This window comes from Rhamphochromis sp. 'chilingali' (assembly GCF_963969265.1).
Source record: "Rhamphochromis sp. 'chilingali' genome assembly, chromosome: 10".
In the NCBI taxonomy this organism is placed as follows: Eukaryota; Metazoa; Chordata; class Actinopteri; order Cichliformes; family Cichlidae; genus Rhamphochromis; species Rhamphochromis sp. 'chilingali'.
The window spans coordinates 13,652,156-13,678,397 of NC_137937.1; the positions used below are offsets into that span (position 1 = coordinate 13,652,156).

At 44.1% G+C, this 26,242-nt stretch overlaps 3 protein-coding genes across 4 annotated transcripts; 1 reads left to right on the forward strand and 2 right to left on the reverse strand.

The window, feature by feature from the left end:
• Positions 1-1,687: 1,687 nt before the first annotated feature.
• hpdb (4-hydroxyphenylpyruvate dioxygenase b) lies at positions 1,688-13,015 on the forward strand. Its single transcript, XM_080894524.1, has 14 exons — positions 1,688-1,756; positions 1,917-1,943; positions 2,077-2,139; positions 2,380-2,484; positions 2,678-2,720; positions 3,146-3,228; positions 3,317-3,406; positions 3,521-3,624; positions 3,736-3,813; positions 11,289-11,451; positions 11,584-11,655; positions 11,744-11,866; positions 12,096-12,212; positions 12,306-13,015. Exons 1-14 carry the CDS (start codon positions 1,754-1,756, stop codon positions 12,414-12,416), a joined length of 1,182 nt encoding a protein of 393 aa, XP_080750650.1. The 5' UTR covers positions 1,688-1,753; the 3' UTR covers positions 12,417-13,015.
• Positions 13,016-13,153: 138 nt separating this feature from the next.
• LOC308404459 (histone-lysine N-methyltransferase SETD1B-A-like) lies at positions 13,154-21,054 on the reverse strand. The gene is made up of 18 exons (XM_080894523.1): positions 20,986-21,054; positions 20,599-20,751; positions 20,402-20,506; positions 20,029-20,299; positions 19,829-19,941; positions 18,680-19,681; positions 17,805-18,554; positions 17,561-17,677; positions 17,419-17,479; positions 17,137-17,333; positions 16,843-16,957; positions 16,360-16,755; positions 15,123-16,154; positions 14,806-14,972; positions 14,599-14,724; positions 13,782-13,901; positions 13,454-13,591; positions 13,154-13,348 (listed from the first exon to the last, which is right to left on the reverse strand). Exons 2-18 carry the CDS (start codon positions 20,734-20,736, stop codon positions 13,175-13,177), a joined length of 5,022 nt encoding a protein of 1,673 aa, XP_080750649.1. The 5' UTR covers positions 20,737-20,751; positions 20,986-21,054; the 3' UTR covers positions 13,154-13,174.
• Positions 21,055-22,725: 1,671 nt separating this feature from the next.
• On the reverse strand, positions 22,726-26,242 carry LOC308403878 (calcium release-activated calcium channel protein 1-like). Of its 2 annotated transcripts, XR_013972993.1 has the most exons (3): positions 25,903-26,242; positions 24,148-24,894; positions 22,726-24,101 (listed from the first exon to the last, which is right to left on the reverse strand). XR_013972993.1 is itself a non-coding variant. In XM_080893677.1 (2 exons), exons 1-2 carry the CDS (start codon positions 26,014-26,016, stop codon positions 24,346-24,348), a joined length of 663 nt encoding a protein of 220 aa, XP_080749803.1. In that variant the 5' UTR covers positions 26,017-26,242; the 3' UTR covers positions 22,726-24,345. The 2 variants fall into 2 exon arrangements, 1 of the variants encoding a protein (XP_080749803.1); XM_080893677.1 differs by having other exon boundaries at positions 22,726-24,894.

The following is a 26,242-nucleotide window of genomic DNA, read 5'->3' on the forward strand; positions in this document are numbered from 1 at the left end:
CGACTCCTTTTCTGCAGGTGCATTGTCCTCCAAACACTTATCATCTGGATTGAGAGAACAGGCATGCTCCACTGCTGCAGCAGCATTGTTCTGTGGTTGCTCCTGTTGCTCCTGTTGTTCACTGTTCACCAGTATTTCTGGATTTTTCTCAGAGAAAGAATCACTCATTGTTATTTTCAGGCTTGTCCGCCTCCTTTGAACTGAGCTACTATAATAATTCGAGGAGCGCAACTCGGTTGAACAGCACATACTCTACCCCTCCCATGTCACACTATTAAATCATGCAATAGTAGTAGTTGTGTAATGCAGCTACAATTATTTGATCACGCGTGTTATGTTCCTTGGTCTGCATGTGTGTCGCTGCATCCCTTGACAACATTAAGCCTCTTGGTAACAGCATGAAAAACAACGATCTTCGGGGACAGCTGGAACACTGAGGGCTGGCTTTGAGTTTCTCATTAGTGATTAGTGAGCCGTTACTGGAAAATAGAGCTTCAACAGATGACTAACAAATCTGCTGTTTGACAGACGATTAGACTAGATATGTTCCTCTGTGAAATACACGAGGATGACATGCATTTAATTATAGTGCTTGTGTGCACGTCTGTGTACTATACACACTCTGAATGTAGCTTTTTTGCATTGACAGGTTGCTCTTTGCTTCTTTGGGCCATTTAGTTGATGTTTAGTGCAGAGAAACCTCAGCTGTGCTGTTTGTGCTCGGGGTCACAGGCTCAACAGCTCATCTGGATGCAGTGCAGGATTTAGGGATAACTGACAGGATCTATCATACATGCACCGCATTTGTAGTTCTTTCAGCAGGATCCTTTAGATTTGATGCAGGATACTTGAATGCGATTGGTTCTGCCTTTAAGAGCTGTTTTGTCTGCTCTTCACACTGAGGCCCGTCGATTTGTATCATATGGAGTCTTTAATCTCATTAAAACATCCTCTATTTTTTCATTATCTTTTCTTTTCTTTTGTGATGAACATTGTCGTATAATAAACTTGCACAGTCTGACTCATTCCTATGCAGGTCCCATTTGCTCTGAGATCATTTGCACCTTCTGTGAAAACATTACATGCACCACGACTGAGTTCGGGTCAATTAGATTTTTAATGATAATGAAATAGTTTTAAGATCAGTAGAAAACTGCACGTGAAGGAGGATGATTGATGGGATGGGGGGTTGAGGGTATTTTCAAGCACATGCGGGTTCACTCAGCATAAACCCTTTGAGCCAATGAGAGTTCGGGATGCGTGAGCCTCCTCTTGCCGCTAAACACTAACATATGTTCCTAGGTCCTTCTTGTCCTAAAAAAATGCAGTTGTAATTCAAAACCTGTGTGGACAATTCGTTTTTGTGTTTCCTTTTTTGAAGAATAATGTTTGGATGCAAAAACGCATTCTCATACAGAGCAACTCACAACACAAGCAAAATTACATTTTCTGCACATCTCTGGATGGGTCTAGCCGTCGTCTCTCATACTGAGCAGCATCAGTCAGTGAATAAGGTGATAATGAGTTTTGTTTTTGTTTCTTTTAATGACATCTTTAAAGTTTTGAAGGGATTTTCCCCCCAAGTAATCATTGCATAACAGCAAAAGTGCACAAAGCATCAGCACGCTCTCCTCCTCCAATCTCTCCACCCCATTGGTGGGAGTGGGTTTAAACACTTCCTGCCCGGCTTTTAAATTCAGACGTTCGCCACACATTTCATTCGGACTGTCAGGTCTCATCACCTCCAGCAAAGATGGTGAGTTGCTCTTCGCTGATGAATCCTCTCAAATGGCTTCTTTCTCCTATCTCAGGTCGCTCTGAGAATTTGTGTTTGCATGGAGATAATATTGGTTATGCCAAAAAAGCAGTTCTTTTTCTGTAAGTAGTAAGTTTTGGTGTGTTACTTTTAATTGCAGACAACATACACAGACAAAGGCGAGAAGGTAAATAACTGATTCGTGTGTGTTGCACTGCAGAGATGATTTAATCATTGACTGCAAGCTGGTTTTGGTATTATTAGATTTTTTTTTAAACTTGCATATGTGACTGATTTTTGTTATTTCTTTTTGTCTTCAGCATGAGCAGGGCAGATTCCTCTGCTTTGATCACTTAACATTCTGGGTTGGAAATGCAAAGCAGGTAAGTTAGTTCCAGCTTTCTACTTTTCTTTTAGCTGTTTTATTGGTCATCCAAAGAGGTGGAGGGAACGCAGCACACAGAACACTCATTTTCCCACCTCCCAGAACCCCTGCTGCACAAACACCATCAAAATTCGTCACCAGGAGATGGCGCTAAAGCCAGTCTGCTGCAAACATGCCCAGTTTCAGCAGACTGTGAATCGGTTCCCTCTTTGCTCACGTTTTTGTTTGTCTCCAACAGGCTGCATCGTATTACTGCAACAAGCTTGGATTTGAGCCTGTGGCTTACCAAGGTTTGGAGACGGGCAGTCGTGAAGTGGTGTCACATGTAGTCAAACAAGGCAAGGTAAAGAGCACTCAGTGCCCGCAGCCCACAAGAGGGGAAATCAGTTTAAAGCACCTAAAAATGTTTTCTTACAATGTGTAGATTTGTTGAGTGATGTTAATTGTAACAAAATACACCTAGACTCAAGTGAAAGCTAAAGATGCACAGAGGCAGGAGTTTAATCATGTCGATGTGTTCACTCTGTATTTCACAGATCATTTACGTGTTCTCATCCGCCCTCAATCCTGGAAACAAAGGTACAGCACTGATAAGGAGCTGGGTTCCTGTAGTGGTCACAATTACTTTTGACTTTAACAGGTTCATTTGTAACATGTCTACACTTCTGTTACATTTTTAGATATATATACTACTATACTATTTTGTGCATTCTTTCTTTTGCCAGACTTTTTGCAGTTCCATGTCTATAAAATATATTTAGACTAGTCTGTGGTAAGAATATCGGCGCCATGACTGACCCCTATGATCAATTTGAATAAGCAAGGAAAGAAGAAATTGTTGAAAACATATTATCTTGATATGCTTTGGTGAAAGTCCCACTCGAAACAATCCCTTTTAGTACACATTCATTATAAATCACAAAAATGTAAAAGAGTTTTAAGAAACCTGTGAATCATATGTTCATTTAAGCTGAAGAAAATGTCTGTTCTTGTCATGTTTTCAGAGATGGGGGATCATTTGGTTAAGCATGGGGACGGAGTGAAGGACATTGCATTTACAGTGGAGGACTGTGACTTTCTCGTGCAGGTAATGGTTCAGCTTTTATTTTACAGATGCATCATGTTAGTAACTGAAAAAGCTATTGCTTCCATAATTAACATTATTTCCCAAACAGAAAGCCCGGGCGCGAGGGGCAGTCATTATAAAGGAACCCTACACTCTGGAGGACAAATATGGTAAAGTCAGGCTGGCTGTGCTGCAAACTGTAAGTGTTGTATATTTATAGTGAATATTTTAGATACCATGATTCAGGGATTTATGAAAAAAGTTGGAAACATCAGAAAATCCAGGATTTTGGATTTGCTTTTGTTTCCTTCAGTATGGTGACACCACTCACACATTTGTGGAGAGGACAGGATACAGTGGATTGTTTCTGCCTGGGTTCCATCCTCCTCTGTTCAAGGACCCCTTACTCGACAAACTGTGAGTAAACAGAAATTATTCCGGATGTGATGTTTTTGTAAACTGATAATGTGTATTTCTGTCTGAATCACAGCTGACTGAATTATTTGTTTGTTTTTCCCCTCCGTGCAGCCCAAGTGGAAACCTGGACTTTATCGATCACGTTGTAGGAAACCAACCAGATGATGAGATGGTTTCAGCAGTGGAATGGTGAGGACTTGCAGCTAGTTCTTGTAGAGAGTGTGAAATAGCAATGTACCATATAAATACAACTAAAAGCCTCTGTGTTGGGACGAAAAAAACTGCAGAAGATGTAGGGAGGCTTGAATATTTCCTAGAATATTTCCTTGTTTTTAGTTGGTTAGGTTTAGAAAAAGATTGTGCTTCAGGTTAAAATATGCCCCGTCAGTTATCCACATCTAAGAGGGTTTGTCGAGCAAAAATCCTCGAAGGCCAACTTTTGCCATGTGTTCTGCAGAAACACAAGCCAGAGGGTGAATGAGGGGCGGAGTTAAAGGGTGTCTGATTCTTACATAACTCAGTTTTTTTGGCATGACTTGGGATCAGCATGACTTTGCATTAAGTGGACTTTGCATTAAGTGGGCTTTCCACATCTGGATCTTGTTTTGTTTTTGTTTTTTTTACTGCATTGTTGGAAGTAAGGCAGTTCTCTAAATGAGCAAGCTCATTGGTTTAACCTCTGAAGAGGCGTGTTACACTGGCTGGCGGTTTTCAGATGTGAAGAACCAATTTTTTTCTGGCTCATAAAAATGTCAGTCACTGATGTTTTTACAGGCCAAAAATGTAACCCCTCAAATTTAGTTAATGTGGTGTCTGTGGTGTATGAAGCCCAGGGTATCACTATAAATGTAAATTGCATTAATATGTACATTGCTTTTGCAGCTCTGGTTCTTTTAATATAATATATGAGGCTATATTTCTCTCTCTCTCACTCTCTCTCCATATATATATATATATATATATATATATATATATATATATATATATATATATATATATATATATATATATATATATATAACAAGAAGGCATCGGTGGGCAAGAGACGAAAACAGGGCGTTGTTGGAATGCTACTACGCAAGTAACCCCGGCGGAAGGGGCTACATGAATAGGATGAGGGACCTATGGATTCTTCGATACCCAACATCCACAATGACGGCGAAACAACTAGTAGCTCAGTGTTCCAACATTCGAAAGAAGGGACTGCTCTCACAGCTAGCAGCTAGAGATTGACGAGGTACAACACAAATGCTACGGCAAGGAGGAGTCAGGACGCCAGGTCAGGGGGGCGATATCATCACCCCCACCCGAGATTGGGTACATAGCCCCAAGTGCGATAGGAGAAGGATCGTTGAGTGCGAGAGGAATTGACCTGAAAAATAGGATCATGGCCAAGCTTGAAACCTGGATCCCCCGTAGTCGGTTACCAAGATTACGTGAAGTACCCTCAGAAGGTCTGCTAGATGATGTTAATGCAGCACTACGGGCAATACCTACAACCACGATTACCGACACTAACAAGCTGATCTACAATATGGCAGCAGTGATCAGTGAGATGCTTGGCTACAAGTTGAACAGCGACAAGGGGCAGTACCCTCCATGGAGAAGGAGGCTAGAGGGCAAGATCAAAGTAGCACGGAGGGAGGTTAGCCAACTAACGGAGTTGCAGAAAGGTAAGACAAATAAGGTGCCTAAGAAATACAGCAAGCTGTCCATACCTGAGGCCTTGGAAACTGCCAAGCAAAGACTCACAGCCTTGGCCAGCCGCTTGAGGAGGTACACCAGAGAGATAGAAGGCAGGAGAATAAACCAGCTGTTCTCCACAGAACCAGCAAAGGTGTACTCTCAGTGGCAAGGGAACAATAAGAGAACAGCACCACCAAGGCTGGAGACGGAGCAATACTGGAAGAGCATATGGGAGAAGGATGCAACCCATAACGGCAATGCTCAGTGGCTAGAGGATCTGAGGGCAGACCACAGCGACCTCCCTGAACAGGGTCCAGTAACCATCACAGTGGCAGATATCCAAGAAAGGGTCTCCAGTATGAAGAGTTGGACAGCACCAGGGCCCGACATGGTTCATGCCTACTGGCTGAAGAAGCTGACTGCACTCCACGAGCGTCTGGCAGCACAAATGAACCAGCTGCTAGTTAACGAGAGACACCCGGAATGGCTAACTGAAGGCCGGACGGTCCTGATCCCCAAGGACCCCAAGAAGGGACCGGTCCCCTCCAACTACCGACCAATAACCTGCCTCAGTACTACATGGAAGCTCCTGTCAGGCATCATATCGGCTAAGATGAACAGGCACATGGGTCAATACATGAGCGGGACACAGAAAGGAATTGGCAAGAATACCAGAGGCGCAAAACACCAGCTACTGGTAGACAGAACAATCAGCCGAGACTGCAAGACCAGACTGACCAACCTGTGCACTGCCTGGATTGATTACAAGAAGGCCTATGACTCAATGCCCCACAGCTGGATACTGGAATGCCTAGAATTGTACAAGATCAATGGGACCCTAAGAGCCTTCATCAGGAACTCAATGGGGATGTGGCGTACAACACTAGAGGCCAACTCCAAGCCCATAGCACAAGTCACCATCAAGTGCGGGATCTACCAAGGAGATGCTCTGTCCCCACTGCTGTTCTGCATAGGCCTGAACCCCCTCAGTGAGATCATTAACAAGACTGGCTACGGATACCGACTACGGAACGGAGCAGTTGTCAGCCACCTCCTGTACATGGATGACATCAAGCTGTATGCCAAGAGTGAACGAGACATCGATTCACTGATCCACACTACCAGGCTATACAGCAATGACATTGGAATGTCGTTCGGACTGGAGAAGTGTAGCCGGATGGTAACAAAGAGAGGGAAGGTAGTCAGAACTGAGGGGATTGAACTACCAGAAGGCAACATTGCAGACATAGAGGACAGTTACAAGTACTTGGGGATCCCGCAGGCGAATGGGAACCATGAAGAGGCCGCTAGAAAAGCTGCAACCACCAAGTACCTGCAGAGGGTCAGGCAAGTCCTGAGGAGTCAGCTGAATGGTAAGAACAAGATCCGGGCCATCAACACGTACGCCCTACCCGTGATCAGGTACCCTGCTGGGGTAATAGGCTGGCCAAAGGAGGAGATAGAAGCCACTGACATAAAGACAAGAAAGCTCCTTACCATGCATGGAGGGTTTCACCCCAAGTCCAGCACCCTGAGGCTGTACGCTAAGCGGAAGGAAGGGGGCCGGGGACTGGTGAGTGTCAGCACCACAGTCCAGGATGAGACAAGGTACATCCAAGAATACATTGGGAAGATGGCCCCAACTGACCGAGTGCTCAGTGAATACCTCAGGCAGCAGAAACCCAAGGAAGAGGAGGGAGACGAGGAACCATCATGGAAGGACAGGCCCCTGCACGGTATGTACCACCGGCAGATAGAGGAGGTGGCTGATATCCAGAAATCCTACCAGTGGCTGGACAAAGCTGGACTGAAAGACAGCACAGAGGCACTAATCATGGCAGCACAAGAACAAGCTCTGAGCACAAGATCCATAGAGGCTGGGGTCTATCACACCAGGCAAGACCCCAGGTGCAGGCTGTGTAAAGATGCCCCAGAGACAATCCAGCACATAACAGCAGGGTGCAAGATGCTAGCAGGCAAGGCATACATGGAACGCCATAACCAAGTGGCCGGCATAGTGTACAGGAACATCTGTGCCGAGTATAACCTGGAAGTCCCGAGGTCAAAATGGGAGATGCCCCCAAGGGTGGTGGAGAATGACCGAGCTAAGATCCTGTGGGACTTCCAGATACAGACGGACAAAATGGTGGTGGCTAACCAACCGGACATAGTGGTGGTAGACAAACAGAAGAAGACGGCCGTAGTGATCGATGTAGCGGTTCCGAATGACAGCAATATCAGGAAGAAGGAACACGAGAAGCTGGAGAAATACCAAGGGCTCAGAGAAGAGCTCGAGAGGATGTGGAGGGTGAAGGTAACGGTGGTCCCCGTGGTAATCGGAGCACTAGGTGCGGTGACTCCCAAGCTAGGCGAGTGGCTCCAGCAGATCCCGGGAATAACATCGGAGATCTCTGTCCAGAAGAGCGCAGTCCTGGGAACAGCTAAGATACTGCGCAGGACCCTCAAGCTCCCAGGCCTCTGGTAGAGGACCCGAGCTTGAAGGATAAACCGCCCGCAGGGGCATGCTGGGTGTATGTATATATATATATATATATATATATATATATATATATATATATATATATATATATATGGATGTTGGGTATCGAAGAATCCATAGGTCCCTCATCCTATTCATGTAGCCCCTTCCGCCGGGGTTACTTGCGTAGTAGCATTCCAACAACGCCCTGTTTTCATCCCTTGCCCACCGATGCCTTCTTGTTCCAGTAGCCCACTTTTCGTCAGGGTGCCCTGGTTCCTCAACACCTGACGCGGACCTTGTTGATCCGGGCGACGTCCGAGCCGGCATGCCTTCATATTTATCTGTCTCGCTCATGTCTGCGGTAGGCTTGCTTAGCATAGGGGGTCTAGCCTTAGGACCCTTACTGGATACAGACGCCCCAGGCAGGAATCGAACTTGCGATCCTCTGTTCCAAAGGCGTGTAGTTTAACCACTACGCTATCCAGCTGCTAAACCTGGATCCCCCGTAGCCGGTTACCAAGATTACGTGAAGTACCCTCAGAAGGTCTGCTAGATGATGTTAATGCAGCACTACGGGCAATACCTACAACCACGATTATCGACACTAACAAGCTGATCTACAATACGGCAGCAGTGATCAGTGAGATGCTTGGCTACAAGTTGAACAGCCACAAGGGGCAGTACCCTCCATGGAGAAGGAGGCTAGAGGGCAAGATCAAAGTAGCACGGAGGGAGGTTAGCCAACTAACAGAGTTGCAGAAAGGTGCGACAAATAAGGTGCCTAAGAAATACAGCAAGCTGTCCATACCTGAGGCCTTGGAAACTGCCAAGCAAAGACTCACAGCCTTGGCCAGCCGCTTGAGGAGGTACACCAGAGAGATAGAAGGCAGGAGAATAAACCAGCTGTTCTCCACAGAACCAGCAAAGGTGTACTCTCAGTGGCAAGGGAACAATAAGAGAACAGCACCACCAAGGCTGGAGACGGAGCAATACTGGAAGAGCATATGGGAGAAGGACGCAACCCATAACGGCAATGCTCAGTGGCTAGTGGATCTGAGGGCAGACCACAGCGACCTCCCTGAACAGGGTCCAGTAACCATCACAGTGGCAGATATCCAAGAAAGGGTCTCCAGTATGAAGAGTTGGACAGCACCAGGGCCCGACATGGTTCACGCCTACTGGCTGAAGAAGCTGACTGCACTCCACGAGCGTCTGGCAGCACAAATGAACCAGCTGCTAGTTAACGAGAGACACCCGGAATGGCTAACTGAAGGCCGGACGGTCCTGATCCCCAAGGACCCCAAGAAGGGACCGGTCCCTCCAACTACCGACCAATAACCTGCCTCAGTACTACATGGAAGCTCCTGTCAGGCATCATATCGGCTAAGATGAACAGGCACATGGGTCAATACATGAGCGGGACACAGAAAGGAATTGGCAAGAATACCAGAGGTGCAAAACACCAGCTACTGGTAGACAGAACAATCAGCCGAGACTGCAAGACCAGACTGACCAACCTGTGCACTGCCTGGATTGATTACAAGAAGGCCTATGACTCAATGCCCCACAGCTGGATACTGGAATGCCTAGAATTGTACAAGATCAATGGGACCCTAAGAGCCTTCATCAGGAACTCAATGGGGATGTGGCGTACAACACTAGAGGCCAACTCCAAGCCCATAGCACAAGTTACCATCAAGTGCGGGATCTACCAAGGAGATGCTCTGTCCCCACTGCTGTTCTGCATAGGCCTGAACCCCCTCAGTGAGATCATTAACAAGACTGGCTACGGATACCGACTATGGAACGGAGCAGTTGTCAGCCACCTCCTGTACATGGATGACATCAAGCTGTATGCCAAGAGTGAACGAGACATCGATTCACTGATCCACACTACCAGGCTATACAGCAATGACATTGGAATGTCGTTCGGACTGGAGAAGTGTAGTCGGATGGTAACAAAGAGAGGGAAGGTAGTCAGAACTGAGGGGATTGAACTACCAGAAGGCAACATTGCAGACATAGAGGACAGTTACAAGTACCTGGGGATCCCGCAGGCAAATGGGAACCATGAAGAGGCCGCTAGAAAGGCTGCAACCACCAAGTACCTGCAGAGGGTCAGGCAAGTCCTGAGGAGTCAGCTGAATGGTAAGAACAAGATCCGGGCCATCAACACATACGCCCTGCCCGTGATCAGGTACCCTGCTGGGGTAATAGGCTGGCCAAAGGAGGAGATAGAAGCCACTGACATAAAGACAAGAAAGCTCCTGACCATGCATGGAGGGTTTCACCCCAAGTCCAGCACCCTGAGGCTGTACGCTAAGCGGAAGGAAGGGGGCCGGGGACTGGTGAGTGTCAGCACCACAGTCCAGGATGAGACAAGGAACATCCAAGAATACATTGGGAAGATGGCCCCAACTGACCGAGTGCTCAGTGAATACCTCAGGCAGCAGAAACCCAAGAAAGAGGAGGGAGACGAGGAACCATCATGGAAGGACAGGCCCCTACACGGTATGTACCACCGGCAGATAGAGGAGGTGGCTGATATCCAGAAATCCTACCAGTGGCTGGACAAAGCTGGACTGAAAGACAGCACAGAGGCACTAATCATGGCAGCACAAGAACAAGCTCTGAGTACAAGATCCATAGAGGCTGGGGTCTATCACACCAGGCAAGACCCCAGGTGCAGGCTGTGTAAAGATGCCCCAGAGACAATCCAGCACATAACAGCAGGGTGCAAGATGCTAGCAGGCAAGGCATACATGGAACGCCATAACCAAGTGGCCGGCATAGTGTACAGGAACATCTGTGCCGAGTATAACCTAGAAGTCCCGAGGTCAAAATGGGAGATGCCCCCAAGGGTGGTGGAGAATGACCGAGCTAAGATCCTGTGGGACTTCCAGATACAGACGGACAAAATGGTGGTGGCTAACCAACCGGACATAGTGGTGGTAGACAAACAGAAGAAGACGGCCGTAGTGATCGATGTAGCGGTTCCGAATGACAGCAATATCAGGAAGAAGGAACACGAGAAGCTGGAGAAATACCAAGGGCTCAGAGAAGAGCTCGAGAGGATGTGGAGGGTGAAGGTAACGGTGGTCCCCGTGGTAATCGGAGCACTAGGTGCGGTGACTCCCAAGCTAGGCGAGTGGCTCCAGCAGATCCCGGGAATAACATCGGAGATCTCTGTCCAGAAGAGCGCAGTCCTGGGAACAGCTAAGATACTGCGCAGGACCCTCAAGCTCCCAGGCCTCTGGTAGAGGACCCGAGCTTGAAGGATAAACCGCCCGCAGGGGCGTGCTGGGTGTTTTTTATATATATATATATATATATATGTGTGTGTGTGTGTGTGTGTGTGTGTATGTGTGTGTGTGTATTTTCTTTTGTTTGCCATGTGAAGAAACGTGTTTCTTTACTGTGCATATGACACTATGAGAGCAACTTCAAGAGTATTTGTGCCACAGTGGCTCCTAATCTGTGTTTCTTCATTTAACAGGTATCAGAGAAACCTTCTCTTTCACCGCTTCTGGTCCGTGGACGACAAGCAGCTTCAGACAGAATTCAGCGCCCTGCGCTCAATCGTCGTGGCAAACTACGAGGAGACCGTGAAAATGCCCATCAATGAGCCTGCGATGGGGAAGAGAAAGTCTCAAATCCAGGCATGTTGCTTACAGTTTATCTACTTTAATTAAACATCTGGGTTACCAGATTAAAACCAGAGTTGAAGTATTCAAATGAACAAACATTAACCATGTGGTATGTGGACTAATAAGAACATTATTGACTTACAGGAATATGTGGAGTACTATGGAGGTCCAGGAGTGCAGCATATCGCCATGAACACTTCAGATATCATTACTACAGTATGGCAACTAAAACACCCTGCTTACCTCTGCAACAGGCTGAGTTATAACAGCAGCTTAACTGTAATGTTAATTACCTTGTTTGCAGATCCGTAACCTGAAGGAGCGCGGGATGGAGTTCATGTCTGTGCCTGAGACCTACTACGACCAGCTGAGAGAGAAGCTGAAACACTCAAAGGTCAAAATCTCAGAGGACCTTGATGTCCTGCAGGTCAGAGCTAAAACCCTAAATTAACAAAGCTGAAAGAGTGATGATTTGTGATCCTTACGTAGCCAAACACAGTGGCCTTTTTTAAATCGTAGAACATGTTGACTCAGTTCACTCTAATCATATTTTTTTAAAGACTAAAGGTGCATAAAACACATTTTGTCTTCATAATTAACCAAAAAAATCCCTTCAAATTGACAAAATATTGTTTTATGTCCTCACCGTTACCCAGGAACTAAAGATCTTGGTGGACTACGATGACAATGGCTACCTACTTCAAATCTTCACTAAGCCGGTCCAGGATCGCCCCACTGTGTTCTTGGAAGTCATTCAGAGACATAATCACCAGGTGAGGGCACCACTGGCTAAACAAGCAGTGGAAATGTACTCTACAGTATATTTAACATGTTATTAAACAAAAAAAACATGTTCTCATCCACAGGGCTTTGGTGCAGGAAACTTCAAGTCTCTTTTTGAGGCTATTGAAGCAGACCAGCACGCTAGAGGCAATCTGACTGTTCTGACAACAAATGGAGATTTAAACAAGATGTGAACTGGGTGATGCATTAATTTAGGGGTTCAGAAAACATGCTATATCCATCAACTTAGTATAAAACGAATGCTTTAATAAACATCCTTATGCCTGAAAATGTCTCATCTTCAGAGAAATACACAAAGCACGTATACTTATGGTTTTCCTTATTTTTTTATGTGTTGCATGTTTGTTTTTTGGTTTTGTTTTTTTTACATTTAATTGTTCATTTTATGTCTTTATCATTTTTCCTGATGCTTGCAAAAATGACATGAGTACAACATCCACTTTAAATCACAATGCAGTGCTTCCAGTTTGTATAAAACATCAACAGGAAAACCATTTTTATTAACACAAGCTTGACTCAAGCAAAACGTTATCCGAGCTCTCATAAATGAAAACATTTAACTATACACTTTGTTAACTTTTAGACGGCGAGGTCAACAGAAGTTGGAGATTTAGCATGAAGTCTAGAATGTGATTTTCCCCTCCTGTTTAAAAGAGACCACTCTTGGTTTTTGTTAGTTTTTCTCATAAACTGTGATAACTCTCTGTGAGTCCCAAGTGTTTGTTCCGGTCCTGATTTATATATTGTTTATGGCAGCTTAGTATTAAACCATTATTCACTGAGTACCACATGTCTGCAGTTCTTTCATGAGCTCTTCTACGGCTTCCAAAATGCTGAATAGTTGCTGAACAGTATTAAAAATTGCTTTTTGATACCTCTGGTTTAGGTTGCCACTTTTTCTCTTTACCTAATCAGGCCACTTAACAGGTGATTAGTTCAAGGAGCCTCTGCAGCCGTCTGCCCCACACAAACAAGGGATCTTTGTTTCCTCAATAGGAAACTTGTAGTCATATGTAATCTCTTCATTGATGTTTATAGGCTGGCGGGAGTATATGACTATCTTCTTCTGAGACTCCACTGTGATGATCTTTGCGTAGCAGTTAGGCTGTAAGACAAAAATAAATAAATAAACCCCACAAACCTTTTAATGGGAATACTTTATGTGGAATCACTTTCATCTCTAACCACAGCACCGCTGGTTTTTACTCACATTGCAGCTGTGGTTGATAAACCTGGCTAAGTTCCCACATTTGGTAGCATCAATGATGGTGTCCTGATCCACCCGAAACAAATAGCTGCTTCCAATGCCCTCCTCCTCGTATCTCTGCTCCCTCATGTCAGCAATGACCTGAGGAGAAAGAAAACAGATGTGGCTTTCCATCTATGCGAGGGTTGTTTATCACAGTTACTCTACACGCATGGATGGAAACCACCCAGCACGACCCGAGGCCCCCAGTGGACCGGTGGACTAATTTAGAGAAACAATCAGGGGAAAAGGGGTTTGTTTAAAAGTGCATGTTAGTTTGCATCAGAATTACCTGTCGGATGATTTGGCCCACATACTCAATCACCATCTCGTCTGCAGCAATAGGCTCCATGGCAAACAGGCCCCACTCGTGGATGTAACTCCTGCTGAAACGAATCCTCTTCCTTCGGAACTGACAGACGATATAGCACGGGTTTGGACTGTCGCTCAAATGAGACAGTGCTGTGCAAAAATCTCGAGTCACCCTCATTACTCTATATTTTGCTTTGTGAATTTGAAAGCTAATGAATAGTAAAGTCAATTTTTTATTTGGATACTGGCTGGTTTTTCAGTCACTTTCAGTACAATCCTTGTGCTTGACCATTTTCAGAGGATTTTTTTTATTTGTTTGGTTTAAATTGTATTTTAGGCACTTTGTTGCCATCGGTTCTACAGCCATCAGTAGAGTGCAAAAGAAGAAGCTGCACCTTATTTAAAGTTAAACTATTTAAAACTGATGAAAGAAGAAACAGGAAAAAATCCAACAAGAACCTGACACGGGACCTAAAAGATTCAGTTGATCCTGTTTTTCAGTGTGCTCATCTTTCCATATATGTTTGCATATGTTTCAATAAATCTCTGCACCTATTTCCCATATTCCCAGAAAAATATAAAGAAAGGAGAAGTGGCTCAAGACTTAACAAAGTTAAAAAACATACAATAAGTGTGAAATTATTTCTTTCTTTTTTTAGAGTGCAGAACTAATGTTCTGATTTCTTGTCTGCCCAAATAAAAACCTAACGGTAAACTCAGTTTTAGACTCCACTGTAGACTTCTTTCAAACTGGGCTTTTACAGTAGTCTGCTGATTGTCACTAACTTCCTGCTAACCTTGAGTTGGTTGAACTTGACCAGGTCACTGTCACAGCTGAAAGAGGACAGCAGCCGGCGCTGTTCACACCTGAAGTCAGACCCAGCTCGCAGTGAAGTGGGTTGCTGGGCTGGAATGCACGTTCCCTGATGAAAAATGTCTCAACATTAAATAGATAAATATTAAACTGGACACAGAAATCCTCACCTTCTGTCCTCCTTTAATACCTGAGCGCTTGTAGACGGAAGCTCCGCAGCCAGCCGCGTGTTGTGCAGATACCTCATTTTATCCTTCCTGCTGATTTTGTAAAAACCTTCACTTCGAGCAGAGCCTGTTCTGTGGTGCGGCTGCCAGGATCTGTGCTCCTCATTCTTCTCTGTAAGGACCTTAGTCAGTGAGCAGCAGTTAAGGATGTGAACAGCAGAGTAATATGCAAAGAGCAGCTTCATCAGAAAAAACAAAACAAAAAAACATTCTAAGTATGACTTAAAAAAACAACTTAACTGTTTCCCACAATATAAAGAATCATTTCAACATAAAACACTGTCTGTAAGGATATGAGGATGAGGCATCCAGAGGGTGTCACTGAGCCACCCACAGCCATTATCCTGCACCTGCAGCCTTTCATAGGTGCACTGCAGAAACCTTACATCTTCTTCATCCAAGCCGTCCTTCCAAATGCTATGAAGGATTTTCCTCTCTTCGTAGGGTGAACGCCACCTGTGAGGACGACGTTGAGAGAACAACGGACTGATTCTTTTAAGTGATCTCTCCCAGTGACGGGCCCGCCTTCTCTTCTTCAGCCTCCTCCATCGGTTTAGCCTCAGTAAGATTTTCTCTTTGTCCAACAGCTCAGGCATGTTCTCCAGTCCCTGTAGAGGCTTTGCTCTCACACCTGAACGGATCTGGACATCCCTTCCATCAACACTGTCACATGAAGAGTCAGAGACGCTGAATGGCGAGGACACTGTGATGGGGGAAACTCTGAAAATATTATTACATGACAGAGGCACTGACGTTGCCGCCACCTTGGATTTCCTTTTGTGGACTATTGATCTTCTGGGCAGGATAATGTCTCTTCCTGGAGTCTTTGGGGCTGTGATGTATGGACTGCTGGGCAAGAGTGGGATAAGTGGTGGGCTGCTAAGGGGCGGGCTCACTGTGCTAAATTCTAAATCTGCGGTCCCTCTTCCAGGTGTTGCAGGAGCTCTGCCTGAGCTACAATGAGTCCACATACCTCTTTCATCTCTGCCAGGAGTCTTAGGCATCTCCTGGCATAATGGGTATGATGCCATGAGGAGATCAGAGGGAGGCTGAGCGAGTCCATCGCTTGCTGGGGAGAGGACTTCCTCTGAATTCTCACTTTCCAGTCCTGCCACTATTCCCTTGCCTGGTGTTGGTGGTCGTTCCTCCTCCTCTGCAGCAGGAGATGATGGTCTGCTTTTTAAAAGGATGTCAGGGTCACTGTCCACCAAACGGCCAGTAGGAGTGGGAGGCCTCAGGCTTTTTATGTTCTCTGGAGACTCCACTGTCCAATCAGGGCTTTCCATCTCCATATCAAGGCATGGCTCCACTGCTATACAGATTAACAAGGAATTTTCATACATAATTATTTGAAAACCTGATACACAACTTACTCTTGTGTAGTTCTGTTAATTTGTAGCACACTGGAAATTCAGGGAGTATTACAAGATATTTTTACATGAGTGACAATTAAACCACTTTTGATTAACCTGATGACACTAACTTAACAGATCTATTGCTTTACAAGGACATGTAACCTGATAGTCCTAGAGGTGATGGGGGCAGCAGGTCCTGGGGGTCGCTGGTATGGAGCTCCATCATAGCATCGAAGTCGCAGTTGTCTTCGTGGCACGATGTGTACTGGTCCTCCTCCGTTTCCTGCCTTGGGAACAGTTCTGACCAGCCCTGCTGGTCCAGATCCAGCTGAGCACCAGGGGTCAGTGGGGCTGAGGGGGTAAGAGGGGGCTCGTGCTCCACTGAGTCCTCATCTGATGATATAACTATACACTCTTCACTCCCGGCGTCCTCGCTGTCCTCCTCGGCGTCTTCACCTTCAGTGGTAAGGTCAGACAACGTGTCCTCAAAGCCCACCGAGGAGAGCGAATCTGAAGTTTCGCAGTCCGACGTGTGCTCGCTATCCTCTGAAAAAACCTCTACATTTGAAAAAGAAGCCACACTGTTCAATGTTAAGATATGTGATTTTTAATGAGTGTTCAGTGTTGTATGAGATTTTAACATACCGCTGTCTAAGCACTGCTCTCCGTCACATCGATCCTCCATCGGACTATTTTCTTCCGCAGTATGATTACTGCCATCATCATCTTCTTCGTCATCACCATGAGCATCTCTGTCAGACTAATCAGAGCACCAGTTATGTAATGCTGTCTCCAGAAGTTTAAACTTTTTAGTTAAAATTTTAATTTTAAGACTAACAACTGAAAAAGTAAAGGCACCAGACTAAAATATTGACCTCACGGCATTTTTCTCAATTTCTTATTTGCTATTTCTTTTTTCTTTTCTGTCTCTTCATTTACCAGGATGTGTGGCTCATCCTCATCCAGCACAAAAGCCTTCACTTTGTCTGGTATCGCTTCTTCATCTTGAAGTATCTTATCTTCTTCCCCAGCATCACCATCATCATCATCATCACTGTCCAGATCCAGTGGTCTTGCGTGTCTGCGTTTGCCTCTCTCAGACGCCGCTCTCACTATGTCGTCCCCTTTCTTCACCTCTAATGCAACAAGTTAGAATCAGTTAAAGCGACAGTCTGGCACAGAAAGTTAATACACACTGAAATTTGAATTAATCGCACTGACCAGAATGATTGAGAGCAGAACCGGAGTCATTTCCTGTCTCGTCTGATCTTTTCCTTTTTACCTGCGTGGAAATTTCTTTATTTAGGCATCACTTGGCAGTCAAAACCAGCTGTGTTTCAAAAATCTCTCCAAAACAGATTACCTTGAAGGATGGCAGTGGTGGTTTTCTGCTCTGCCCACCAATGTTACTGAGGGGATTTAGGAATTTGTTCCTGTCTTCCACTCTTGCCGCTCCACATTTCAGAGGAGACTCTTGTATCTTAAATGAATCAACTGAGTTATAAGACCCACTGGCTCCAAACAACTACTCCCATTAAAAGACATGCAAAATGTTTTGTTAATGTGCCCACTATAAGAGACAATAAAATATGTGAAAAAGGTTTTACCTTTGCCTTCTTCTCCTGACACTCCCACCAGTCTTCAAATGCCTTGAAAGCGACCCCTTCAATCATTCTACGTGTAATGTCCTTCTTTATGATTGACTTCAGTTCATCCATGAGGATATCTAAAACTTTTTCTGTCGTGATCTTGTGGGGATTTGCCTGCACAGGTGGGTAGAGTGGTGGTGGCACAAAGGGGTTAAACCTTGGAAAAGGAGGTGCAGGCCAAAGAGGTGGAGGAGGAGGAGGAGGGAATGGCAACGGTGGACCGCCATGCCTTGGAGGATTCCCCTTATCCAAAGGACACCCTGGCTGTATGGGTAAAGGGAACATGTGCACAGGAGGTGGAACAGAGGGTGGCGCTATCAAAGGTGGAGGGGGTCTCAGGAAAGTTGGTGGAGGAGGAATTGGAGTACGAGGTGGAATGGGGGGAGGAGGAATGTGGATGGCAGCTTTGTGGCCCAGAGGTGGCATCCATCCTGGAGGAGGGATCGGGATGGTGCCATCTGGCAGGCGAGGTGGAACAGGTGGAAGAGAGGGGGGAAATCGAGGAATGGGGAAAAGGAAAGGGGGTGCTGAGGGTTGGGGGAATCCAGCTGTAACAGTTGGGAGAGCTTTCAGGGTAAGTTGCTGAGTGGTGGAACTGGAAGAACAACCGGATGGAGGATCGGGCAGAGAGAGGTCTTCTGCTGGTGTCACAGCTTCAAACTGTCTGTTATTTGAGGATTTCTTCTCCTGATGTGCTGCACAGTGTTCCTGAATAAGACAGAAACAATAATAATTTGAGTGGCTGATTAATATCACACCATTAACATTTTTACATAGTAACAATAGGGTAAATTCTACCTTTATTATCACTGCAATATATCCAGATAGATTACCTTTGGGCCTGACGATGGCTGGACCCTCTCTGGATCTTCTTCATTGTTTATGTGTGTTAAGTTTTCTGAATAAGCAACATCAGACGGACAGAGGGACTGGGAACTTCTTGTAAGAAATGAAACAGCTCGAGTAGTTTCGTCCTCCTCATTTTCATCCACAGCATCATTGTGGGAGTACTGGTGGCCGCTTGTGGGGGATTCACAAGACAGTGGGGTACAAAACTGTGAGTCATCCGAGGAAGAGACCTTAAGAGGTGAGCCAGGTGAAGCCGGGCTCTCTTGAGAGGATGGATCGGTCTCAGAGGTCTTTCCATGAAAGCATAAGGGGTCAGTGATCTGGCTGTTTATCAGCAAACTTTCAATTCGGGAGTCTAGACTTGAAACAGCTGCCTCTGGCTGGTGGTTATCAAATGGAGAAGCTGTTCTAGTTTGCAGGTCAGCTGAGAGATCAACAGTCAGGATGTCGCGAGAGTTACCATTCAGAGGTGAAGATGCATAACTTGTGTTAACCACATCTTCAGTCTCCTGAAAAGGGGAGGTGAGACTAAAGGGAGCCTCGTCACTATTGTTAGAAGAGGTTTGTGCACTGGGACTCCACAATGCAAGCTGCTGGCTGCTAGTTTGTGTTTTGGTTAAGAGGGGATGTGGTGGCTGTGGCTGGAACTGCTTCAGAATGATGCTAACATTTGAGACGTGGCTAAGTCCCCTGTGCTGTCGTCTACGACGGCAAAGCTCTTGTCTTAAAGGTTTGTGAACACTATAGGCGGAGGGTTCCCCTTGGAGGACGGGAGTCGCCTGAAGACTGGAATAGCAAGAGTCGTGGGAGGAGAGAGGAGTCGCAGGCAAGCAGGGAGTCCGGGGGGTTCCCTGAGAACGTGGTGTAAGCCCAAAGCTGCAAGGTGTGTCTTGACAAATACTGGAGTAGGCTGTGTCCAGAGAGAGGGGCGTAGCAATGCTGGTGGGGCTGCAGACATTTCCCAGCTGCTGTGTGGCCGAGCTTCCCTGCAAGATGTTGATAATGAAGTAAAAAAAGGGGAAAACAATTAACAAATACATTCATATTTAACAGCTGTAATACAAATATTAAAGATAAAATCTTTTCATGGGTCAAATCATTATGAGCAGCTTTTAAGAAATTTAAATGTTCACCAGCAAACTGTCAACTAAGCCCTGAAGAGCCCGTTCGCTGCTGCCCACCGGCAACGTCCAAGGCGTATACAGCCCACTTAACAAGAGCTGGAGATATCGAGCTCTATTTTCCCCTGAGGAGGAGCACATTCTAGTTAATCAGCATATTCAACACTTACATTTACACCTCAGCACACACACAGAGAAAAAGTAAAGTTTACCCTTTGGATCAAGTTCCACATGAATAATATTTCCCATCACTGATGTCTCATGCAGGTGCTGGACAGCGTCTCTTGCAGCCCTTACTGTATCAAATGTGACCTTTGCGATACCTAAATGCTTCTTGTTTGGGGGATTGTAAAATATCTCCACTTCTTCCATGTTCCCATATTTTTTGCACATATCAGTCAAGAAAGTCTCATTCACGTTGTCGTTGAGCTTAGAAAATGTCACTTCTTTTGGAGGAACGGGAGCCACGTACCACTCATCAATCTGGAGACACACGGGAAAACAAGAAATGGGCTATTAGTTGTTTTTAAAGCACGATTACTTAAAATAGGATGTCTGTATTATTACAGTCGTTTTAACAGTTACCTTAAATTTGGGAACCACGAAGTCAGTCTTGATACACCTGCTCCACAGGCGGCAGATGCGCGGATCCCTGACTGTGATCACAGGAAGTAGACCTAGGTCCTCAACCTGGCAGAGAAGACCCTCGTTATCATTATTATTATAATAGATATAATACATGTGCTGACATCACCTATGTGGAGAGGCGGACAGGTGCTCACCGGCAGGTTAAAGTATTGTCCATCATAACGGTACACTTTGTACAGCCCGTTCGTCAGCGCAGGATCTATAACCAGCTTGCAACTTCTCCAGTGTAGAGGCTGTCTCTCGCTCTCAGTACTTTGTTTTTCGCTTTCCATTACATTCGTCAAAACCTTAAAAAAAAACCCAAACAAACAACAACAGTTACTTCCAGTTTGCTCGTTTTGTGCCACACTGTCAGCTAGCTACATTGCTGCTCCGCGAGAGGTTAACACACCCCAACAGGTGATGGAGAGCATCACCTGTAACCTTATCCTCGGGAAAAAAGATAACAGGTGGTGGTAGGAAACACAGAAATACTCAAAGGTTAGTCTCACAAAAGATTTGTTTCTTTAAATCTTGCTTACCTGTGCCAAAGTTGTATCCTTTGAAGGAGCAACATTGTGGAAAAACAGCTGGGATTTATTTTTCTGTGTTTTCACGGATCGTCGCTAAGGTTGGATAATGATCCATCCGCCAGTCGACGGAGAGGAAAAAATAGATCCTGAACAAGGCGGAAGAACACCTAAGGTGGGTTAACAGGTGAGGTGTATATATAGGCACCTTTGGGACCTTTATTAGACATTAATAATCCAAAGACTGGTCGAATATTTGTGTTAAGCTTGTGACTGAGTAAAATACAATTTACATACTAAACATAGGTTATGGCCACATGCTGGTAGCCTGCAATAAAATAAAAGGCAGCTGCTATGTTTGATATTATACAGTACATGGATCAGTACGGTAAAAATGAAAAAAATTAAACAAAGGATACACCTTTTTATTTAAAATGAAGTGACATGTGCAGGTATTAATATAAAAACATGTATTTCCTGGTCATTGTCTCTGGATAATGTCTACATTATATGCAGTGCAGGATCAGCCTTTGTTTTTTTGTTTGCTTTTTTGTTTTACAGAGTCAGGTAAGATAGCCTACTGCACCGTTGATTACATAATTGCAGCATTTTCATTACTTTCATCTCAAAGTTGGAATAAATACTAAATAATAACAGCCAACAAAATAATAAAATAATAATATTGATACTCTTATGGGATTAAGGTGTTATCCTTAACTTACACATCACCTTCTAAACCAAGCATTTATAAGGTATTTATAAGTGATGTCTTTATGGTTTGCCATTTTTATTTGTGCCGTCTTGTGTTGTGGCACTTCTTAAATGGGGTGACCAAAATACATGTCAGTTGCAAAGTACACCTGCACAAATCCAAGATAAAGGTCAGATTGAAAAGCACATTACCTTAACAGCGGCTACTATTACTGTTGCTAGTTAATATTATTAGTTTGTAACTATAGTATCAGGTAACCCATTTTTATGATTCACAGGTCACTTGTGGGAATAAAACTCTTGAGTGGGAAAATGGAGAGAGGAAGAACCAAGCCTGCGCTGCACTTAGAGAGCTCTGCCAACTATGAAACCATGCACAACTTCAGCAGAAAAGCAACAAAGTGCTAATGGTCTCAAAGAATGCAGACAAAAGTCAGCAAGACAGGTGGGGGGGGATTTCTCTGTCTTGGCTTCAGCACTGTAAGCTCCACTCGTCCTCCATTTTTGGACATTTCCTGTGTGGTTTCCCATTAGATTTTGTAATTTTGACAGATTACAATGTTTCCTCATGTATTCCTGTTTTATACATCCACATGGCTACACAGACAACACTGAACACACAATTAAAAAAATAATGAGAACAAATCTTTTTTTTTATTTTGCAAACTGGCAAAAAAACCCCAAAACCAACATCCTGATAATTCTCAACACTTCATGAAGCTTCAAGCTTTTTCATGAGCTGTTAACGGCACGCATAAGCAAAAGTTACTATGTTCACTTCAAAGTTGTACACTGACAAAAGCAGTTTACACACACACACACACATATATATATATAATGCGGAAAAATTAACCACAGTGACCACCTTCACCTGCATTGCTGTGTTTTTAAAGAAGGCACAAGTGGTAATTCCCATCTTACATGTTTCACGGAGGGAGTGTGCACCATTTACCGAAATAAAACAGACTTCACTTAACTCCCGATAAAACAACAACAACAAAAACAGCAAATTCAACTTAAGCAAAGAAAAACATCAACACCATTTTACTGAACTGTCTGTGAACTATTCCCAACAGTCTTTGGTTTCTGCTACGTGTCACACAGATTTTATCACCCAGTCAGGACAATTTGAATGCAAATGTGGTCTACAGTTACTGCAGTCCCATGACTCAGTATAAACCATGTCCACAGATTGCAAGTTAACAATAAAACAGTGTTACATTGATAGAAACACAGCATTACAAGCGCCAGTAAATTAAAAAAAAAAAACAAAAACATAATTTTTCCCAAAGAGGGGAAAAAAAGTTTCCTCCAATATTTTAAATCATGTTGTGAAAGAAGATATTACGTGTACAATGTCCTGAAATTACATTTCTGTTGTGACACTATTCTACATATCAATATTACAGTAAAAACTACAAAGAAAGTGACCAAACCCGTGTAAAACAATAAAGCAGTACAGTACATAGCGCACTTAAATACATCTATGACCCAAACAGGGTGAACATGCTCAATGCTAAAAGCTAACACAAGAACAAACACTCAATATTTTCATGCAACGTAACATTGTAATAACACATTCAAAAACACTTTTTTGAAACCAGTGGCCACCTGTGGATTTTACAGTATATTGCAAGAGTCATTTAACATGAAGAAAATATCCATGTTACAAAGGGATAACACATTTATTTCTACTCAAATATCCATACCGCAGTAACACACTCCTGAACGCAGACTGGTTAAAAGCACACACTGACACGTGTTCTTTTCCATCAGATTGCACACAAATACTGTTGGTTTATATAGTACTCTTCTTTATCAAAGACTTACAGAGCTCCCAAGGATTATGAAAACAGCAACTTTTAAATTAAAAAGTAAGAAAAGTTTGACTCAAAAGTATATGTAAGAGTGGCAAACTAAAAAAGCCACTAAGGTTTGGCTTGGAGATATTTCTACAGAAAGCCTAATTTGGTAAACATGATAGTGGCATAAGGTCAGTCAGTCAAGAACCAGAAAACCTGTAGGTAAATGCAACAGTAGGCTGGAGTTTTACAGTATACGCAGAGAGCAAAAAGAACCCGAGTGTGCTGCTCAGATCAATTTAGTACAATACAAACAGGAAACTGATGAAATTTTAGAACTGGGTAACAACAGAGTTCCCAGATTTCTTTTCAGTAAAAATTGAAACAAATTCCTGAACATGTTGAGTCATATTACAAACTTCCTCGTTTTTAGCCCATCTTACTCCAATCAACAGTTTTCTGCTGCTGTTATAACTTAAGAGAACTTAGTTTCTATATTTTTCTCACATGAACTCAGTATTTGATGTAAAAAGCTAAACACGTTAGGGGATCATTCCAACGCATTGAAATGCTCATGTGAAGATCTTTAGAAAGTCCTATTCTATTAGTGTTAATCTATGGTAGCCTAAAAGGTCGTCCTTTAAGGCTACCATAGACTAACTTATGTTGATACTGATGATGATGTTTTCAGCTGAGAGCCAAGCATTTACAAAGAAACTACAAAGAGTAAAATTACTGGATAATTTAGTCAGCATGCAGTATCAAAGAAATGTACAGTAGAAGAAGTTTTCTAAAAACAAGCATCTGGATAAAGTAAAAATAGAGGTTCTACTCTGGTTTTGCTGTTGTCTGCGTGTACTCAGGGAAAATGGACAGCGGCCTTCAGGTCGTCGTTCTCAGCCCTGTGCTCCAGCTGGTTCTGGAGCCGAATGACCTGCTCCAGCTCTCTGATCTGTCTGTCTGTTTTATGACTGACGAGCGTGCGGTAAAAGTGGACAGCGAACATGATAAAAACAAGTCCAAATGGCACCATGATGCAGGTGGAAGCTATGGCCGCAGCCACGCCAGGACTTATGGTGTCATTTTTCTCATCTGCGTTGCTTTTGAGGGGTAAGAACTTCACCCAGCACAAGAGCACCACCTCCGTCAGGAAGAGGAGGGTACCGATAACTGTGGAGAAAGCCCAGGCCAGTTCTATGTGGCGGTGCATGCGCTCATGGGGAGATTCGTTGACAGAGTTGAGGTTGTGAACATTGCTGACAGCCTCCAGGTTGGGCAGGATGCAGGTGCTGATCATGAGGGCAAAGAGGTGCACTGCAACCAGAACGGTGGTACAGGCGCTGAAGGCTATCAGCAGCCCTGGAGGGTACTCGTAATCCCGCTCCAGCTGTACCTCCACCATGGCAACCTGAGAATATCAAAAAGGAAACAGCTCCGTTAGGTGAAAAAGAGATAGTAGCTGACTACTAAGAGGAATCAGAATTCTTGACCTGAGAGAAAAATGTTTGTAACAAATTAGGAAGTGCTGGAATTAAACCAGAGTGTCACAGTTTGCACAAATAACCGGAAACAAGGTGAATACCCCACTAAAAGTCTATTCTGTCAAACCTAATATTGAGACAGAGAGACAGACAGAGAGCTGTGTATGCAATCCTTTATGCTGCATAGCTTAAACTTACTCGACATCAGTAGCACATTTGCTACGGCTGTTATATATACAACCACTATAAATATAGTACTGCTTTTCACAAAAGAATCCCAGGCCACCCAAGAGTATCTTGTGTGTACAGGTATATTTTATAAACAGAACTGTTTACAAGTGTTCTGGTATTTTTGAATACCTGTGGAGCTTCTTACTGCAGATGCATCCCTGGCCAAGAGTCACTGTACATCATAATTTTTGCATCAGGAAGGGGGAAGGAAGCTCCTATGTGTTAGGCTTTTAGTTTTACAAAAAATATTTGTTGATTCATTGTAACTGCATGTCGTTAAATTAAAAACAAACATTTGGTGGCACTATAGGCTAATATTTTCAAAACTTTTCATGTGTTATTTTTTTCTTGTTTCTTATGTATTTTAACGCTCCTCCGCGGACTACTTATTAAAGCGGAAGATAAACCTGGACTTTTAGGGGTGGCGCAGGCGAGCCCCCACTAAATTTCCACGAAGTTTTGCTCTCAGTCCACAGGTATTACAGTCCCGCAATGTGGGACGTGCAATGGAAGCCAAATATGACTTTAACAAGCCTACACTAGTAACCCGTAGACTTCCAGTAAACAAAACGGTCATTTATGCTAAGTATCAGTGCACCGTAGCTGTCATTAGGCCTGTAACACGGTCACGGTCCTTCAAAACTAAATAAATAAATTGTGCCTCACGTAAACTATCTGCAGCGTCAAATTAAAATGTAACTTACCATTGCGAAGCCTGACAAGAGAGCCGAAGTGCGACTGGTTGCTTTCAGTTTGGCTCGGCTCAAGTAGAGTTTTCTCCAGGACAGAGCCTGCATTGAGTGCTCGTTCAGGCTCATTGCGAAGTAATTTTTGTTATGAATATATCGTTACAAACTGGTATGAGCTACAGGACGGTGCTCGATGACACGTGAAATTCGCGCGCGGGGAAGGCTGTTCCAGGGGGATCCAACATCTAACTACAGCAAAAAAATAAATAAAGATAGGAAACTTTACCAAAAAGAAAAAAGTTTTCCCTCAACAGCTGACCGACTGTCAGAGTCTATCAGGAAACAAGATACCCAC